The sequence below is a fragment of the Gallinula chloropus genome (genome assembly GCF_964237585.1).
Source record: "Gallinula chloropus genome assembly, chromosome: 2".
Taxonomy (NCBI): Eukaryota; Metazoa; Chordata; class Aves; order Gruiformes; family Rallidae; genus Gallinula; species Gallinula chloropus.
This window is the reverse complement of record NC_140086.1, coordinates 126,587,115-126,607,622: the sequence shown is the minus strand read 5'-3', so window position 1 is coordinate 126,607,622 and position 20,508 is coordinate 126,587,115. Positions and strand designations below refer to the sequence as shown.

Here is a 20,508-nt window from a genome sequence, read left to right as displayed (position 1 = left end):
AACATGGGTCTTGCACCAGGTCTGTGGTCACACACAGTTATGGGGTGCATTTGAAGGCACTTTCTGTCAATGGGTTTGCCCTACTTTGAGGTGATCTGTTGAAGAGCAGTTGAATCTCCGAAACATTCCTGGTTAGTTTGAACTAGTCAAATAAAAGGACTGACTACAGTTCCTTGGATTATAAGTTTTACTTTTTTTCTCCTTTGACTAGTGAACCTGGCTCCCCCCACCCCCACCTCCGCTATAACTCAAATGTCAGCTAGCAAAAATGATTTGTTTTCAGCATCATACCCAGCCTGGTACGCTGTTACGTGAAGCCTATCGAAAGATAAATTTCGAGATCAAAGCAAATTTCTCTCCCCGTGGTTTATTTCATCTGGACTTTGGAAAGATGTGGGCACTGTGTGCTAAAGATTTACTCCTACTGAGTCTTCTGTTGTTTATCCATTTCAGTTGTTCCATCTGTCAGACCATCTGCCTGCCAGTGACCCCATTTCTTCTTCTCCCCCCCCCCCACTTTGTGTTGCAGGTCCATACGTTTCGAGGTCCGCACTGGTGTGAATACTGCGCCAACTTCATGTGGGGTCTCATCGCTCAGGGAGTGAGGTGTTCAGGTAGCCCTTCAACGTTTTCTCTCATTCTCTTGAAATGCTCAGACCCACCCCCTCTCCCACCCCCCGCCTGTATTCCCAGCAGGAGGGAGGGTAGGGATTAATTTACAGAACAAGGCAAGAAATCCTCCTGCTTAAGTTAGAGTGTTGTCATTTTCCCCTTTAGCTGGTTTAGAAATGAAGCCACCAGCCCATGGTCACTGAGGGTGACATCCTTTCAGCCATGTGTCTATCTTAGTGTATATGCTAAGAATTGGTCTTTATGGTTAAATTCCCTCTGATTTTTTATTTTTTTTTAATCTCTAAAGAAACAAGCCCTGGCAATGGCAGAGCCAACCAGCAACAAGGCTCCATAACTCACCTTTTGGCCACCAGTTGCTGAGAAGGGCCCTTGTCTGCAAAAAGACTGTCACCTGTTTCCTATAAAAATACCATTTGATGCTGCAAGCCTGCAGTATGCCTCCTTGTGGGAAAGCAAAAAATACACCCTTCATTTTCCAGGAGAAGTTCTCTGGTGCCTCTATAACTGTATTTGCATTTTAACAGTGTTTTAATTATTTTAGATTTGTTTGTTCTTTTGTGAAAAACCATCTTGGAAAAATGCAATAATCACTAGTCACGTCATAAGCTTTTGGATTCAGCGAGTGAAATGGTTTTTGGTGTGCTGCAAATGAGGTTTCACAGCTTCTTTCTGCAGCCCTCCAATCCCTTCCATGTCTCTCCTGAATGTGCTTCTGCCTCACCTCTCCCTGTCCTGACCTCCAGGCATTCCTGATCTCACACAGACACCAAACACATGTGACCCTGGTGTCTGCCTTACATGGGTAGAGGAGGTGGTTGGTACCAAAAATTCAAGATACTTTTCACAAATGCACGGTTTTAGTAAGTACAGCCTCAGCTACTGCTGTACTTTGTCTGCCTGTAGATGATTAGGGGTAATGCAAAGAAGAGGGGAAGGACATTAAAAAAGAGGAAATTGAGCACTAGTTTCCTTTTCAAGCTATCTGATCTTAAACACAAGTGTGCAAAAAAATGACCTCACTAATCCACAGGGCTGTATTTCTTCACATATGCACAACATTAAACTTATGAAAAGGTTTATTTATTTAGTATGACACATAATACTCTCCCTCATTAAATTACCAACATTTAACTCAAAGAAGACAGATGCCTTTGGATTTAACTTCACATGCTTGGAGGAGACCACTGGAAACAGTATGGGGAGGATCCTAGCTGCAGCTGCTCACATTTGTTTCAATTTTGCAGCACAATAATGCATTATGCAGGAATAACACACAACACCCCACCCATTAAATGTGTAGGTGTGTTGGGAGTGATTATGTGATTTTGCTTGATTAATATGTTACAGACAATAATAACAATGAAATTTGCTGCAATTAATAGGGTCGTGTTTACATTTTTAATAGCTTGGGCAGTAAATCAACATGAAAAAACAGTAACTGGCTAGTTATGGTGTTAGACATGTCAAGTTACCCCAGAGGGCACTGTCAGTGATGGGCATGACTGGGAAGGCATTAAAACAGGAATCAGAGTTATGTGAGAGAATGTAACTCACGATAGTGGTGTTTGCTTTACTGGGGATTATAAATTCATTTGGCTGAATATTTGGATTTATTAGAAAAATTCAATTTTTGGAGATCACACAGTGGTGTTTAACTTAATAAAAACCCATCTGTGCAACCAAGAGTAGGATTTGACTCTGGAGTAAGGCACGAAGAACTGTTTGCAAAATGAATCACTTTTTTACATCATGCCTTTCACAGCATTTTATATGCCAAAACTGACCTACAGGCAGAACACAGGGGACACTTTAGCCACCAGAGAAGTGATGAGACAGGGATGGGGAGGCTGCAGATGTGGCAGTGTGAGTCAAAATGCAACACTGCAGGAATGTGGATGGGGAAGGGAGGCTAGCTCAAAGCACTGTCCCAGTTTGAGTGCTCAGGTGAGTCTTAGATCCTCTGCCCTTTAGCAGCACTGAGCCACAAGCTGGCTAGCAGAAGACAGTCATTAATGTTTATTTTATGAAAGACTAAAGTAAAATACTGAGAAGTTGTCACACACATTCCAATGCAACATCTAGAGCTACATGTTCTGGTCTGAACTGACACAGGCTGCACTAGTGGTCACCCAGGGTCCAGAGGGGTGTGAGGGATATCCAGAGCTGTAATATCTTTTTAACAACTCTGCTGGAGTCCACTTTGCCCACCATAAGTCTTTTACAGATTTCCATGCTTGTCTTTCTCATTGTCTTATTTATTCTAGCGTTGCTGACTGATGGGGAAGTTGTGCCCCTTGCTTGATGTGGCCAAAGGAAATAAACTGTTAGGCAGCACTTCTCAGCATTGGTATTAATTAATTAACCTGGCTAACTTTGTTGACAGACTGCGGGTTGAACGTACATAAGCAGTGCTCCAAATACGTGCCCAACGACTGCCAGCCAGACCTCAAGAGGATAAAGAGAGTCTACTGCTGCGATCTCACCACGCTAGTGAAAGCCCACAATACCCAGAGGCCGATGGTTGTGGATTCCTGCATTCGAGAGATCGAAGCAAGAGGTTTGTGTGCTCAGGAAAGCAGCAGGCGCAATGAAGTGAAGCTGGCTTGAATTACGTGCTGAGCTGGGACAGGGGGGGTGTGCTCCTGCACGCTGGGGACAGGATGAGGGAAGGATTGTTTTAGTGTAGGTGATACATTGCTTTGCATCAGCTAGTAAAATTAAATCATGGCCTTTCATAACGCAATTTCCTGAAATGCTTTCTGAAAACATGTCAAAACATGTATTACGTTACACTTCTGAAAGGGCTGAACTTTAAAGTGAACTTTAAGCTTATGTTTATGTGTCTTTTTTCATTATTCTCCTTTAACATACCTAGGGACACTTCCCATTTCACAGTAATCAGTTTAAATCAGATCCCTTATTAATAACCTCCCCGGACATTACGGGCAAGGGAACACAAGTGACTGGAAGTGACTCAGACAAGTGAGGTCTCAGGCTGTGGCTTTTTGTGGTCTGGCACAAACCGTGCGGGGTTCCGCATGATGCTCAGCTACTGACTGATGGATACCATGGCTCAGGCTGCACATCACGGCCAAAACTCCAGCTTGTGACAGGGTTTTGGTATGGAGGAGGGTGTCAGATTGAAGAAATACTGTATCCTCTTCAGCACAACACAGTAATGATAACGTAATGATTTTCACTCTGGATAGCAAATGTATATGTTGTGCTTCCCAATAAGCCAAATTTCCCTGTTAGTCATAGCTTCAGCACAGGAATCTCATAATGCTGAATTCATGGCATCCCAGTAATCTGCATGGCAACAGATAGGGATACTAGCCATAGGGATTTCAAAGCCACGCATCATCTACTGAAATGAATCAAAGATTTACAAGTAAATCCCCTGCACTGCTCCGCAAAGCTCTGGCAGGATTATGTAATCATCGCGGGGACGAATAGAAAGAATGGTGTGGACTAAGACAGAAGAGCTTTACGCTGATGATATAGCAGGAAGCTACATTGCATTTGAGATCTAATCACTTGTACATTTATTGATTAAGATAAAATCTGCTGCCCGCTGTCTGTTTTTTCAGCATCTCTAACTTTTTCCTTTATTTGCTGTAGAACCCCGTAAGATACTGATTTCCTTCTTAAGAAAACAAAGCGTATTAGATCTTATGAGTAGCTTAGTGCTGGGCATAGTCACAATAAGGAGTTCTGGGATTAAAATAAATATAAATAAACATGTGTGTAACTCTGCTTGGTGAGTTCTGCCTGCTCTGCTGGGGCTGCCCTGCATTTCACACTGGTGTGGAGCAGTGGGGGAAGAGTTGTGTGAGTGAGCAGGTCTCTTGTGGTGAAAGAACTGTAGAAGGGATGTTCTGATGTGGAGAAGAACAATACCCACCACATCTATCAGCAGTGTATAAGTAAAAGCTGACAGCAAAACTGGGAACGAACACGCTCATAGGGAAAGGCAGTCTCTTACTGGAATTGCTATTTATCATTAAGCAACTGGTAAAAGGAAAGGAGACCTCTAAAGCTTTATTAATTCTAGCCAAATCCAGGAAAATCTCTCACATGAAATGCATAAATCATGATAACATCACATGCCCCACCATTAGCAAATTGCAATATTTTCCTCTAGCATAACCAACCCTACCTAACAAAATCAGAAAGCATAAATTCTAAAAGTCTTTAATCCTTTAAAAAACAATTTTAAATTATCTTGGCCCTTTCTTAAATGCTCCAGAGTTTTCCCATTGCAGTGAATGTTTTGCTGTGCTTAGTAGGTCTGGTGTTCCTGCTTTATGGTTTTTAAGACTGAATATTTGTTGGTTACTGAAGCGAAGTTCACCAAGAACTTTTTGTTTCAGGTTTAAAGTCCGAGGGCCTCTACAGAGTCTCAGGCTTCACCGAGCACATTGAAGATGTGAAAATGGCCTTTGATCGAGGTACAGCAGTTTTTAATCTTGTACAGTTTTAATCTGAGTTTTCAATTCTAGGACTTTTCAGTTCTTTTTTTTTTTTTTTTTTGGTGTATATAAATACCATGGTAATGAAAGTGGCATGTAAGCAGAAGTACCGAATGAAACCATCTTTTCTGAGTGCTTAAATTAAACCGTAGTGCTTTTCATAAGCAGAAGTCATATTTCCGAGTTGGAAGGAGTAATTAAACAGTAAGTAATGGAAGGCAGAAGGCTAAGTGCTCAGGGGCTGAATGATTGCTCAACATATCAGCACAGACTAGGCTCATGGTTCGAGCGAGCTTAGATACAACCAGGGGAAAGTTCTTAGTCCTATTTTTAGTAGACTCAGTGCTCTGCAATACGATAATCTTTTTATGAGTTTAAGAACCAGGAACTCCAACTGGGAAGTCATTCTGTGTGTAGCCTCATGTAGTCTTTGCTTGCAGGGCTAATCTTAAGTAAGTGGGTGCAGAGTAGAGCCTTCATCACCAGAAAAGACATTTTCAAGTAGTACATTTAAGAACTTACATAAATATTCAACTCCTTTCCCATCAATCATATTTTTCCTTCCTACTTAATCATAGAATCATAGGGGTTGGAAGGGACCTCAAGAGATCCAACCTCCCTGCCAAAGCAGCTCCCTAGCTCATATTGCACAGATAGGCATCCAGATGGGTCTTGAATATCTCCAGAGATGGAGACTCCACCACCTCCCTGGGCAGCCTATTCCAGTGCTCTGTCACCCTCACTGTTCAGGTATTACCTCTGCCATGGTAGGGAATAGGGTTGGACATAGCCCAGTGACCACAACTGCACTGGGACAAGGCAGGTCCAGATCAAGCCAGAAAGTCAGCCTGTGGGTCAGGGTACCAACCAGAAGGGTGTATGGCCAGGCACGGGCATGGCCAGGACGCAGCTGGAGACAGCTATGGTGTCACTCAGACAGGGACTGGGAGCCCAGCATGCCCATGAGCAGGAGGTGTGGGGGTTCCAGAGGAGTGTGGGCAGGGCCAGCATGGTCTGTGGGTGGCACTCTTACTATGCTTGAATACTTTTATGTTTGGAAACAGTCTGTCATGCAGATGTCACTGGCAAAGGAAGTACAGCTAGGAATTTCCAAAGGGACTGTTTGATGCTGCACTGAAATATCCTTTAAAAAAATAACACTAATTTTAAAATGTGTTGGGTGATGCAGTTGTGAACATGCATATACACACACAGGTCAGCCATGATTTGGGCAGAAGAGATACACAGTGGTGTGACTGGTATCATATGCTTCATGTGCCAGTGTGCCATGTGAAGGGTGCTACTGAGAGGGTCACAGTCCCCATAGGTCCCACTCTGCGCTCTGTAGGTAGGTCCAGCCCAGCAAACCCTTCAGTTCTGTGCACTAGTTCTCCTGTAAGTGTACCAACCCACCTGAAACCCAGAAGGAGAAGCACAGGTTGAAGAGGGAAGCATCTGAAGACAGCAGATGGAAATTTGCATCTGAGCGTGACTTGAACACTGCTGCAGCTGTAGTTCCTTTATGAGTGCTTCAAACTATGGGAGCCTGTTCAGCTTGACAGACAGCATATCTCTTACTCTTTATTATTTTGTTATTACTGGATTGCCCGTGGCATTACCTGGTGGCAATACACACTTGAATTAGACTCACAACAAGGAAGAAAGTGTGATTTTCTGGCAAAAGTGGCAGCTAGAAACAGGCCACTAGCAGTATCAGATTTCCGAAGGAAAAATCAGCACTGATAAACAGGGAAGCAGAGAAAGTAAGGACTGAGTTTGCATTCAAAGGCTGTGGGAAAAAAACATTGGGCATAAATTAATAAAAAGCTGTGTCTTCATTTTCTTTTAACAATCTCATGAGGGAGAAGGGCTAAGAAAGGAAAGAGTGTTGCCATGAATAATGCCAAAAGCAGTAGAACGATGAACAAAACCTTTTATGAGAGTTACATGAATAGAGTATTGCCGAGACCAGAAGCTAAGAACTTTCCAGTTTTGAATATGTTTTCTCCCTGAACTGAGATGCAAAAGCAGGAGGAGTTGGGGGCAGGGGTGGATTTTGCAGGAAGGGATTTAAAGAAAACCAAAATAGATGTTTTGTTCTGGCTTGTGAGCTGTGCAGCTAGAAGGTGGTTGTCAGCTGGCAGAAGGTCGAATTGGCAAGATGCTTCCAACCTGACAGTTCAGGGCTTGCTTCCCTGTCAGATCCAAGTTTACAGGGACAGGGCCCACACCTTCTCTTCTGCACCCCAGCCCCATAGGTAGGAACATAACTTTTCTGCACTCCAGAAGCCAGAGCGGCAGGGTTTGGACTATCCCAAGGATGTGAAATATCCCAGATCTCTGTTCCAGGTGACAGAGCTGGGAGAGAAGAGAGCTGAGAGCCAGGTGGCAAGTCTCACCTCCAGCAGTGCCTGGAACGTTTTTGTTCAAATTTCATTTCCTGCCCAGAAAGTGAAGTTTGTGGGAGTTTTACAGAACTGTCGTTTCCATATTCACTGTGGGAAATTACCGTGCTTTTTGCTAAAGTAAAAAATGAAGAAGAGGGGGGGTAAAAAAGGAAACTTTATGTCTGAAACCTAAAATGGAAAATTCCTGATCAGTCCTGGTTAACAGAAGTGTTGCAGCAGAAACAGCCACATCTGTGGCCACGTCACTGTCCCAGACATCTCTGGAGCACACTGCATAGCAGAAGGCAAACATCTTTTAAAAGAGCTGGGGATAGTTAGCTGTCAGAGGAGAAGCTGAAAGCAAGGGTATGAACCAGAGAAGAGAGCTCTTTAATCTAATGGATAGCCTTGGCACAATAGTAGGGGATGTACACTGGCCAGGAATAAATTTAATTTGACAGTTTAAGGACCATTTTTTAAACCAGCTGAAAGCAAGGCTCTGAAGCCACATTCTAATAAGAGCAGGGATAAAACCTTAACTAGTTTTAAAATGGAAGTTGAGGGGTTTACGAGAAGGGTTATGTGGCGTGGTGCCTGCAGTAGCAGTACAGAGGTCCCTCCCGCCCGCCGTTTCCGAGTCAGTCCCCAGGCACCTGGCTAGAATGCCAGTACACTTTTGCATCTCTGGAAATACAGCTTTTAATAAGAGGGTTTGGAAATAAACAAGCAAGGAGTCCTCCCATTTTAATGTGCAGGATGCATCCTTCAAATAATGCCAGCTGGTTTCCCAGCTCTCCATCAAGCCACAGGAGCCAGAAGACCGTACGATACAGGGACAAGGCGCAGGGACTCACTTGGCTGTTGGGTACCTCTCCTGCTCATGTCATGTGGAGCTGAGGGGTGCAAAGCCAGCCCTCCCTCTGACTACTTCTGCTTTGCCAAAGGGACGCTCGCTTGTTGCTTCCATAGCACTACAGTGAGAACAGAAAAGCAAAGGCAGGTTTGAAAGTCAAAGTCTTGGGCAGAGAATGGCATCACACATAATATTATTTGGGCCAAATGAAGCTGTGATAGTTGGTTTTAAAACAGGGAGAAGTTGGTCCTTATCTGATTTAAACTAAAACTCCCTTCCAAAGCCAAAGCAGTGTAAATACCCCTACTGTAAATCAGGGTTAGGCTCTCTGAGGCACTGACAATGTTCCATTTTAGTGATTTTTGTAATGAGAAGGAGGGGAATAATGTGGATTTATTTCATCTGGTGAATGTTGGTGCTGTAGAGCGACAGTTGCTCTCTGTCAGTATTGTTGAGCTGTGGCGTTGTGGCATCCAGAAAACCCTCATTGTGTGCTTTATCCACAGAGCTGCCATTGTCACCAGCGCATTCTGTCCCCCCACTTGTTTGTATGACTGGCTGGTACAATACACTTGCTAAAAATATTATGCTGTTAAATATTACATGAGTACTTAGAGGCATCCTAACTCATACTCTTTTGCCAGTGTAGCTGAAAACCTGTCAAATGCCAAATCCAGGTGGGGGGGGAAATCCACAAAGCAGCATGTTAGCAGATTGTGCAATAAAAACAAAGCGTTAAGGAAAAAGGAAGTTAAGTAGAAATGTAATTCAGTATTCAGAGGGCATAGCTGAGGCTTTAAGAATGTAATTCTTGCTCCATTTTATTCTCTAATAAGCTATTGATATATTTCTATTGCATCCAAAGTCAGCTGGAACCTGTAAGGAACATAATAAAGATCTTCTTTGTCTTGAGACATTGAGACTTCAACATAATGCAACAAAATATGTTGGGAGTGAAAGTAACAAGAAAAGAGAAATGACGAGCTTTGGGTAGAATTAGGTTTGTAAAGGTGAAATGATTGCATGTTTGTAATAAAAAAAAAAAAACCCAAACATAAATTGTACTAACATATGTCCACTGCAGTGGTGATGAAGATACTTATTTCAGTCTGAGAAAGTTACTGTATTGAAGAGTGAAAAAAAAAAATTGTGGTAATGCAGAAGCACCATATAAAATAGATGTAGTTCAGAGAGTGTGCTGCTGCAGAGGATCCTCGCTGAAATATGTCATGACTTTACCAGCAGTGAATTAAGTTTTCTTTCTCAGTGCTTTGAATTTTAAGTGTGTTTAAATAAAAATACAAATCCAGGAATTTGGGGAGGATAAGAAAAAAGTGCAGCCTGCTAAGGGCCTTTAATTGATGAATCTGAAAGGGGGGTAAAATAAAAAAGCCAATTAAAATCTACCACAGTAAAAATCCATCTTTCCCTACCTACCCACTGCAGAGATGTGTAGGTTTATTATAACACATGTGGTGTTACACTCACTTTAAAATAATCTTCAAGTGCGTTTCCAATGGATGTATGTGTGTCTCTGAAGTGAAAAGAAAAATCTTTGACTAGGGTATGAATGCATTTTTCCTACTGTAAACAGATATGTAAATAACAGATACATTTGAAGTATGTTTGAGTTTGAAGCACCTCTAGCTGAAGTGGCCCTTTAAGGAAGCTTGCTGGGCTGCTTTGTAAGAGTGCTAAATAAATAACACTTCCATTTAGTGTACTGGTGACCTGGATAATAGATGCAACCTTGTGCGTTGCTGTATCTGTTCTGATGCAGCTGCTGGCTCCTTGGAGGTATCTGTTTTCAGTGGAGCATTTTGAGTGCTCAGTGTCCATCAATTAAATAGAGCTCTCCACACAAAGCTTTACAAGACTAATGCTACCGTGCCTGGAACGTGTGGATTAAACAAAAGATTGGGGCAGTGTAAACATCCTCCTAGGGCTTATTGATGCTGTATTAAATTAAATGCTGATGGATGTATTCAGACCGTTCAGCTGCATCAAGAAAGGCTGCTTGTTTTAAACACTTAAGCATATAATCTCCTCTTGATGAGAACATGTAGTGCTATTAGTCTTAATGAGAATTATGTGCATACATTGGACAGGACATATCCCTCCAAGATTAATGCCATAGGTTTGTATAAAATGTCTACAATCAATATAAACTCTTTTACTCTGCTGTGAAAGCCTTTATCACCATCTTAGTTGCTGTGTATCAAGCACACCCACTCATCTGTCTGTATCAAGGCATGTCTACAAGCACAAGTTACTGCGAGACAAGCAAGGCGATGGCTTTACAGCATGTCAGCGCCTCAGTGGTAACAGCCCAAGCTTGTGCTTGCATCTCCTGGCAGATACAAGCAAATTCTAGTCTGTTGTTCAAGCAAGCATAACCTCACATCGCCCCACTCATCATATGGTCCTAATCTTCACCATCTCCTGCAAGGGAAGTACTATTATCCTCACTTGAAAGGTGGGGAATAAGGACTACGGGGTATAACTGATCTCCAAGAAGCCTGAGGTAAAGCTGGGGATTAAATCCAGACTGACTCAGCTGCTGCTTGACCAGTGTCCTACCCTGTCTTTGTACTGGAAGACCACCAAGGACAGGCCCCAGGAAGGGAGGACAGCAGAATTTCCTGGTCTGGAGAAAAATGTGGGTATGAGGGTATTACAGAACAGATGTAGTCATTTGAACTTGAAAAATAATAGTGATCCAGCCTCGCTGCTGGTTCTCGTAATTTCACTCCTTGGTCAAAGGCTTATCAGCAACACTTGTAAACATTAAGCTTGTGTGATGAAAAGTGCTCAGTAATGGAGTTCTGACTGTGTTATAATACGTAGCAAACAAAATATATGTCAGTTCAGTTGCATAATTCATCTATTTAGCTGTTCATCCCTTACAGGAATCCATATTCATTTAACAAATTGCGATCCGCTTTTCAGAATAAATTGTATAGCTAAATGCCATAGCATGTCTATTCACATTCAGATCCTTGCTATAAATAAATAAGTCAAATAGGAAGACATTAGAGGACACTCAGAAAATAAGGCAGCTTTCTCACTAGCTAATCAGTATAGATAGATTGGTGCAGGACCTTAACAATTTGGATGTTTACTCTGATTCTTCCAACGGGTCTCCTGAGTGTCATTAGAAATTTATGTTATTTCTCTGTGCTTCTGTTTCACCAAGTGAAGATTAGAAGAATGGTTCATATTCCTGCGTGTTGATCTGCAGATACAAAATACAACATCAGAACAAGTTACTAACAGCTTATTTTCAGTGAATATACAGGCCAAATTCAATAAATGTATTACTGACATGAATTGTCATCCAACATTAAAACATCATGTGTGAGATGGTACACTGCAGATATTGTTGATATAATCACCAGCCTCTCCAAAAGATGTAAGCAAATAAATTGTTTACTTTAAGATAAAGAGACTACCATTTCTCATTCATACACTGCAGAGTTCATGGCAATATATTCTCATTTAAGCCTTCCAAATGCTTTCAGGCTGTTTTTTCTTGTCATGTTGGACACAATATATTTGAATTAGAAGCCTAGCCTTCCTTTAGTCAAAATTACCCTGGTTTCAAAAAGATTTCTTCCTTCTCTTCTAGATGGTGACAAGGCTGATATTTCTGCCAGTATTTATCCAGACATAAACATCATTGCTGGAGCACTGAAGCTATACTTCAGAGACTTACCAATTCCCGTGATCACCTATGACACCTATTCCAAGTTCATAGAGGCAGCAAGTGAGTATTGCACAGTAGTTTGTACTGATCTTTAATTACATTTCCTATCCACAAAGCTGTCCATGGTAAAGGAAGAGCCAAGAAATTGGAAGCAAGGGCATTGTTCTGTTCATTATTTGTCTGCCATGTCCTTCTTTCATGTGAAGCCTGAACATTAGTGTGGATGGGACATGACACAGGTACACCACCTCAGGGGTGGTATCAACAGACACATGCAAGACATGGTGATCGGTGACAGGGCAGAGATGAGAGAACAGTGTGAGCCATGAGGATGCTTCCCATTTCCCCACTGTTTCCCCACCTTCTATATTGTGACCTCCTTTGGCAACGGACCTGCACCATTGACAGGCACATCCCCTCCTTCCGTCAGTGAGGGATCAGAGCCATGAGGTACTCCACAGACCACACCTGCCCCGCAGTTGAGGTGCATCCACAGTTCCTTGGGTCCTACAGTACCTAACCCATGCCCAGATGGGAGGCAGGTTGTGGGTGCACATTGTCAGGGAGGGAGAAAGACAACAGCATTCATTGCCTGAATGTTGGCAGAGAGCGCTGAGATTTGTCTCAAATTCTGCTCTCCAGGGCACAGCTTTCCACATAATGATAGCAAGTCATGAAAAATCACCAGGTGGATTGCATCAAAGTCAGATTATTAGCAAAAAATGTCAAAAACCTGAGGTGTCTTAAGAAGTAGCATGCTTGCTTCTTTAAAAAGTATCCCTGATAATTTTGAAATGGCACTGAGTATATGGACAAGCAGCAAAGGAGGAGTGGTCTTTGTGTGCTGCCTTCCCTTCCCTTCCCCTCTGGCTTTGCCCGGCCTCACACTCCCCATGCAACTACAGACACCTCTCTCCTGCACTCCCCCCTTCCTCCTTGGCAAAGAAATTATCTTTGCTCATCTCTAGTCCCGTGAAGAACATGCCCAGAGGAAGCAGTTCCTATCACACCAATACACCAGTCTCTTAAAAGCAAGACATAAAGATGCTTAATCTTTTGAAATGTCAAGCTCCTGGTGCTCTTTTGTAGGAAAAGTCATGCAGCAAATAAAACTCTGACGAAGTTCACAGCTCAAGAATCCATGCATTTCATGAAAAACACATGTAAATCCTGCTCAGATTTTTTAGAGATTGCCAAACGAGCACTGATGCTCTCTGATCACTGGTACCTACATATTTAAAGATGTTCAGAAATCTTTGTTTTTGTAATTCCATGTCATTTCAATCTCTAGCTAAACATACATTCAAGCACAGTTTTTAAAGCATATATCTATACTCCCATCTGGTGTTGAAGGCTAATGGAAGTAATCTTATGTAAGATTTTAAAGAGTCAATTCCACTCAGGGTTATTAGGAACCAATACAGCCCCTAGATAGAGCTACAGACCCAGGATGTGACTATTGGATGGTCTTTGTTGCTGATTTCTTGGTAAACCCTTTTTTTCCCCCCTTTGAGGACACAGAAGTTGATCTCTGATAAGCACCATGTTTATGAGTTTGGTATTTATCCTTCCAAGCACAGTCAATGGCCTGTAAATGCCTCCTTAATAACAACTTGGCTGCCTGAATTACTGGTGTTTACAAATGGAAAGCCCTATTAACATTAATCCTGTTTGGTGTTTTTACAGAAATCTCCAATCCTGATGAACGGCTAGAAGCAATACATGAAGTGTTGATGTTACTCCCTGCTGCTCACTACGAGACACTTAGATACCTAATGATTCATCTCAAAAAGTGAGTTAATTGGCACGTCGGATAACTCTTAAAAAAGCTGAACAATTTTCTGCTTTGAAAGAGAGATTACTGGAAGTACCAGTAAAGCTTCCTTTAGGGCACCGCCACTAAAACAATAATGTTACAAATAAACAGGCAAGCTGTGTTTATATAAAGGCATGCAAGGTGTGCACATACATGGTGGAGATCCCTGTGCTGGTGGATCATTGCAAGCCTGGGAAGAGTTAAGGGAGATTCGCCAGGATTCTCTGAGGCAGATAATACCTGAAAAATACTAGAGCATTAGGTACTTTTAGAGATGCACTAGATGTGGTGCAGCACATCACTTACCAAGCCTTGCTTCTGCCTCCCCTTACCTCCTGATGTGTCTTCCTGAGCCATAACCCTAAAAGGAAAGAGCTGTCTCTTCTGAGCTGTTTACTCACATCACAGTTACGGCACGAATCAAGCAGGACCTACTTTGATACAGCCAGTAAGAGGAATACAGGCATTTTAAACACTCTCTGTCTTGCTTGTTTTCCAACATGTATGCATTATGTTTCCATACCTAAGGCATACAGAAGATGTACATAAGGCTTCGTAAAATTTTCAGAAGTGCTTAAATTCCATTTTTTAAAGTGATTTGGGAGTGTACTGCTATGTTTTCAGCCAGGTACATAGGACAAGTATGAAGGGCTCCAAAGCGGGTGCCTCACTGACACTAGTTTCAGGCAATTTGATACTTATTTTTCCCAAAACCATGCTAAGTCCACCTTGCTACTTTGGGTACTTACATGCCTCAGGAAGTCGTCTTTCTGAGTTTTGAAAAACTGAAGCTGAGTAAAGACTGGCACTGTCGTCTCAAAGCAGGCCTTCATTTAAGGGTATATTGCCAAAGATGTCCCCTGTCTCTGGTTAAAGTTTATGGTGCTGCTTGGAAACAACAGAAAAGGGGATAAGGCAGGAATAAAACTACTCACCTCTTATACAACAAATCCTTGATCTCTTCTTAGTTGTCCCACTACTTGGAACACAGTTGCAAATTTGGAGTATTTTCTGAGTTTGATCTGCACTCTTCTGCACTATTAATGCCAACCTAAAAAGAAAAAGATGTCAACTCGGATAAAATTGCATCAGAGAGCTTGTGTGAAGTGCCTTTCATGCTCAGTCAGGTTCTCATTATGCGGAGACTTTACCTCATTTCGAATTGGCTCAGGTCATTACAGTTTTTCCCTGGCAGTGGAGGGTGTCCCTGACCATGGCAAGGGGGTTGGAACTAGATGATCTTTGAGGTCCCTTCTAACCCAAACTATTCTGTGATGACCTGGGCATGGAGGAGCTTCTTCAGACTCCGCAGAAATGAAGAGTGGAAACACCCACCCTTGTCAGCACACATGCATGGACAACAGGATGAAACAGGTTGGCTTTTCAGAAGGCCTGGGGAGGCTGTCAACAAGTGACCTTCATACAGAATCAGTGTTTTCATGTCCCAGCAGCGATTTTTTAGTGGACAAGTACTGACTTGCCTTCCTTCTTTTTTGTGAACAGCAGGTTCAGCTGTTGACTTTAACTACTGATGAAACAAAAACATTCCTAACAGCTAATTAAGTCTTTTTTCTCTCTCAAATACCTGCAAGTCACGCAATGGATTTCCTTTCCCAAATTGTAGCTTTCAGCATCTGCACAGAAATCTAGTGTATGCCAATTGCTATGGAGAATCTGTTGGAGAGACCTGTATGTGAAAGAGGGAAGGATCCTCTTTCTGTACACGAGAGTCCCAACTCCATCCCCACAAGGCTCCTCCTGCCCGGAGAGAACATGCAGAGGTGCCAGGGCCCCTGTGTTACAGGTCACAGCCTTGTCACCCCACAGGAAAGAAGCTGCTCAGAGCTGTTGTTAAAAGCACGGGCCAAACCAGCAGAGGGCAATGTCAGCAATGAAAAATGGGCTTGTCGCTCAATTAATGGTTTTCTTCAGTCATCTTTCTGATGAAGGTTTCTAAAAATTGGAGGAAATACAATAGCATGAGTGGGCCAACACCCCCAGAGTGAAATGCATCCAACCCCATCCAGGCTGACGTTGCAGCCTGTGAGTCTCCTCTGTGCTCCCTGCAGGCCACGCAGCCAGGCCCACACTCCCACAGAGAGGTGCTAGTACCATGTATGTGGCATTGCACAGCTGTTCGTCACCTGTGCTGTGTACATCCACAGATGGAAAGCAGAGTGTTACACATACACTGGCACAGGCAGCCCTGGTTCATCCTTTCTCCTTGTAAAGCACAGATAACATATCTGTGTGTCTGTCCATGGGGGACTTGGACTCATCAAGGACCATGGCTGGCTCTATGCTGCAGTGCAAGGGCACTCTCAGGACCAAACTCAGAGGCTTGCTGGGACAACATGGATGTGATCCAGCTCAGCTTCCTGGAGGAAAACCTTGCACACACCTTGCATTTTCCAGCAGGCCTGCCTGATTTTCCAGACAGGGCTGACTTTTCTGCAGTGTGGCAAGTCTTTGGTGGTCTTTCTTTGCTCCAGCTACACATAATCCACCTACTCTTCTATTTACATGCAGTGACCTTTGTCAGGGAACAAAACAGCCTGGGCTCTTTCCTAGAAGTGCCTCTGTTCTCTGTCAAGGATAGATGGCGTTAGTAGCAGCCTGACTTTAGCAAGCCACCTCTCCAGGCTGCTCCAGGATTCAGCCTGCTCCTAAAATACAGCCAATAATCAGAATCACTGAGCTGTTGGCTGCCCTGCGGCAGATGTGTGTGAGGGGGTGGGTTCCTGCAGGCTGGAAGCACATCTGGGAGCATGGGGGTCATTGGTAATCAAAGGAAAACCTGGGTTCATATTCGGGAAGCATGCCCACACCTCCAGTGTGATGCACACCGAGCACAATGAACCAGAGAACTGCAGTTACTGTAGCTTAGGGGACTGCTCCATACATCTTCATTGAAACCATGATTAGGCTTTTCAAAAAAGCAATTGCCTCCAATTCTTACACCCTAATGGATAGCTACATGGAAAAATCACCTAAGAGTCACAGCAGGGGTGTTCAAAGGCACTAAAAATCTCAGCCCCACTGTAGTTGCATTGCACTTGCTGTGGAAAGTGACTATATTTAGTGAAATTAAAAATTGTTACTGAAAAATGTTATTATCTGCCAATATTTGACGTGAAGCAGGACTACAGATTAAGATGCATATATTCTTTTCTTCTGGGAAGTAAGCAACTACTGACTTTTTTTCTTCTTTTTTTTAAATTTTTTTTCTATTTTAGGGTTACCTTGCATGAAAAGGATAACTTCATGAATGCTGAAAACCTGGGAATAGTGTTTGGGCCTACTTTAATGAGACCTCCAGAGGACAGTACCCTTGCTACACTGAATGACATGCGGTACCAGAAGTTAATTGTGCAGATTTTAATAGAAAATGAAGATGTTCTCTTTTAGACAGAGACAGGCATATCTTCAAAGCCATTTGTTTTAAAATAATTAGTTTGAAGGAAAAACAACATTTCTTTACTATTTTTTTTTAAACATAAAGGAAAAGTTCCTTGACTGCACTTCAATTTCTGCAGAGTTGCAGATGGATGCCAAAATGTTTAGGGAAAGCCTATGTCTCATAGACATATGCCTCTTTGTAGAAGGGAAAAAAAGGTCAGAAAAAATCCTCTTACCTTGTATCTTTTGCCTTGCCTCAGATGTATATTTGTTTTGAGAAGCTGCAAACAATTTTATTGTTAACTTATTAAGAAACACAAAACGTATTTTAATATGGCTAGAGAAGCAAAAAGGTACTTATCAGTGTTGCTTGTATACGCCTATACATTTCCCTCACCATGAGACATAATTATATATGTCAATTGTGAAACAGAACCTATATTATAAAGATATTTTTACTTTACCTAGCTGAAAGAATGCCATTTTATTTTAGCAAACTATAAATCAATGCGGTGCATTGATTATTTTCCACGTAATTCTTTCCTGCATTTTTGCTATGATATATTGAAAACAGTTACCACTAACGCAGTATTATCCTGACATACCTCTTGCATTGCAAATTTTTTAAAGGAGAATTGTTCTCTTGTGTGTATTCCAGCTTTCTTTAGGTTTCTTTGCATTTAGGCACTAGCATCCTAAGATTGTACACTTTTAGCCATTTGATATTTCTTAAGACATATAGTATTGTTTTCTTTTTTCTTCTTTTTTTTCACTTTTTTGACTCCCATGTAAAATACAGCATTGAGAATTTTTCAGTCCTGGTGGCATTACCAGTTTCCTATGCCAGATATTTTTTTCCTTGGATTACAGTAATATGTAAATTAAGTAGTTAAGTGATGCTGGGACACTGGATATTTTCTGGCCTTGTTGAAAAGTTAGCACTTTTTTGGGTTAAATATGAAGGATTTGGTTTTTCTGTAAAAATTGAGTTCTGTTTTGTCATGTTTCTGTATTTATAAACGTACAGTAAATCTGCTAAAAATGTAGGTATTTATCTTGAATGTGTTTCCTGATGGTTTGTTTAAAAAAAAAAAAGAAAAAAAGAAAAAAAGAAAGAATGTGTAGGAAATGTGGGAGTTAGTAAATTTAATCATTACCAAATTTTAATATTTTTCTCCCCTCACAAACATTGACCTACAGAGTTCACAGTCTAACTGCAACTTATCCCTAATGTTAAAACTGTTTCTCAGCATGAGATGTTTCTGCAAGCATAGAGAATCAACATAGTTTACTACCAGACTCGATTTTCAAGTACAAGAAAAAGAAAATTATAATAATCCCTCATCCTGATGGTTTGTATCATAAGATTGGTAACTCAATGATGCAGTTTCCTGGATTATTTCAGGGAGCACATGTTTCTATTCAAATTGAAAAATATGTGTAACTATGATAATGAAGGGAGGTGGATGGGTATGACTGTAAATTTGTCGTCTCCTAGAGAAATAACTAAGGGCTAGATAGATTAACCCAGATTGCAGAGCAAGCGCTAAATAGTCTGAGTTCCCAATACTTCCATAGATCCTCCTGCCTTGTACAGGACTATATGTTGTAGGTTATGTACTACTTAATACTGTCATAAAAATGATCTGGAAATGGTTTTATTTTGTGAAGTGAAATATGCTTTGTAATTTATGATAGTGTAAATGGAAGGAAAAATCCCATTAAATGTGTTAAAGAGTTCTTGTGTCTGTCACTCTGACCACGTGGCAAGCAGCCAACTCAAAATCAATCGCTAATCACCATCCTGACATTGCTACTTGGAAAACTTGGAAGAGTTTTACTGAGTATCAGCAGTTTCGGATTGGCACTCGAATGCCCGTACTACCACAGCCAAGCCCACACACACATTTATATTCTGTCACCAGCCTGAACCACCTCTGAGTAAAACTTCCAGCAAGGAACAAATTGCAGTATCAATCCAATCAATTTCCAAGAATCAATGCCATCAGAGCGCTTTTCCACTCCTTCGAACACAGACATTTGACTACCAGTGACTTTGTTTTTTCCTGTTCAGTTCAGTAATGGACATTTTTTTAAGGCAAGAATAGTATTTTAGTACCATTTTTTATTTTTGCAGGGAGACAGACAGGCTTCTCCCTTTCTTTCTACCGTGACCTAACTAGTAGCTTTGACATGTCTTACAGTCTGGGGTCTTCAACACATGCCCCATCCTAAGGATTCAGTGGCAGGTTACTAAGCAGCGTGTTTAGAAACACCCATGCACAGTGTCTTTGGAGGACAGAAGTTTCTCATCTGTTGGACAGAGGGAAGAGTATGATTCTGCATCTTTAAGCACAAATATCTAATGAATTGTCCATGTTTTGTCTTGGCTAACCAAAGCCTGCCATCCTTGGGGGCATATACAGAGCACACACATGCTGCACATGCTTCATCTCACATGTCAGCTGTACCTGGGGCTGAGCAGCACCTCTGAGATCTGCTTATCTCTGTTCCAAATTCACCATTCAAGGAAATACACAGCTGGCAGACTTTCCTCTGCAAAACTGACTGCTAAGCTGAGGACAAAACATGTATCTCCAAAACACGTACCTCTGTAATGCAAGCCTGTGCTCCAGCACACAACCCCAAGCTGTATGGATCTTCCCTTTGCTTCAAAGCATTTGGCAGAGCGTGGGGACATGTCTCACATGAAGCACTACCAGAGGGCAGTGATTTGAAAGATGCTCCGGGAGTCTGTTTGAGCTGATGTAACTTCCCTGCTAAGTCATTTATCTCGACTGGAATGCAGCTGTGCTTCTCTGGAAGCAGGTGAGATACCTGTGTCTCAGTGCATTGGAGCCCGGCAGCAGCCAGATGTTTGGCAGGAACCTCATTCCCCTCCTGCTGCCTGAAAAAGGCTTTTCGTCTGCGGGTGCAGCAGCAGTCCCCTGCTGCCGGCATCCTCCTGTGGCTTCCCATCTGCCATTCAGCTAGCCCCATCTCCTGGTCTGATAGGTGCAACTCTGCACCCCCTTGCAGCCGGCCCTTGGAGCTGCTGCAGTGAGACAACTGGCAGAGGTGTCCTAGCTCCAGACAGTAAAACGCTACCCGAAGTTACTGGTTTGTAGGGCAGTAACTTTACAAGGTGCTGTGGAGCACCTGAAAGAGCACCTTCATACCCCTGGCTCTTCAAGGCTCATCACTGTCAGGTTTAGATATTTCCAAGCCTGCCAGGGCAAGTG

General features: G+C 42.3%; 1 protein-coding gene across 1 annotated transcript in view; it reads left to right on the top strand.

Moving 5' to 3' along the window:
- The window catches only part of CHN2 (chimerin 2), a gene marked incomplete at both ends in the record, with an annotated part of 163,785 nt that extends 146,510 nt beyond the window's left edge, over positions 1-17,275 (top strand). Inside the window, 6 exon segments of the mRNA XM_084260263.1 lie at positions 530-614; positions 3,017-3,190; positions 5,007-5,084; positions 11,974-12,111; positions 13,738-13,843; positions 17,104-17,275. Of these exon segments, the coding sequence (XP_084116389.1) occupies positions 530-614; positions 3,017-3,190; positions 5,007-5,084; positions 11,974-12,111; positions 13,738-13,843; positions 17,104-17,275 (753 nt within the window).
- Between the last annotated feature and the right edge of the window lie 3,233 nt (positions 17,276-20,508).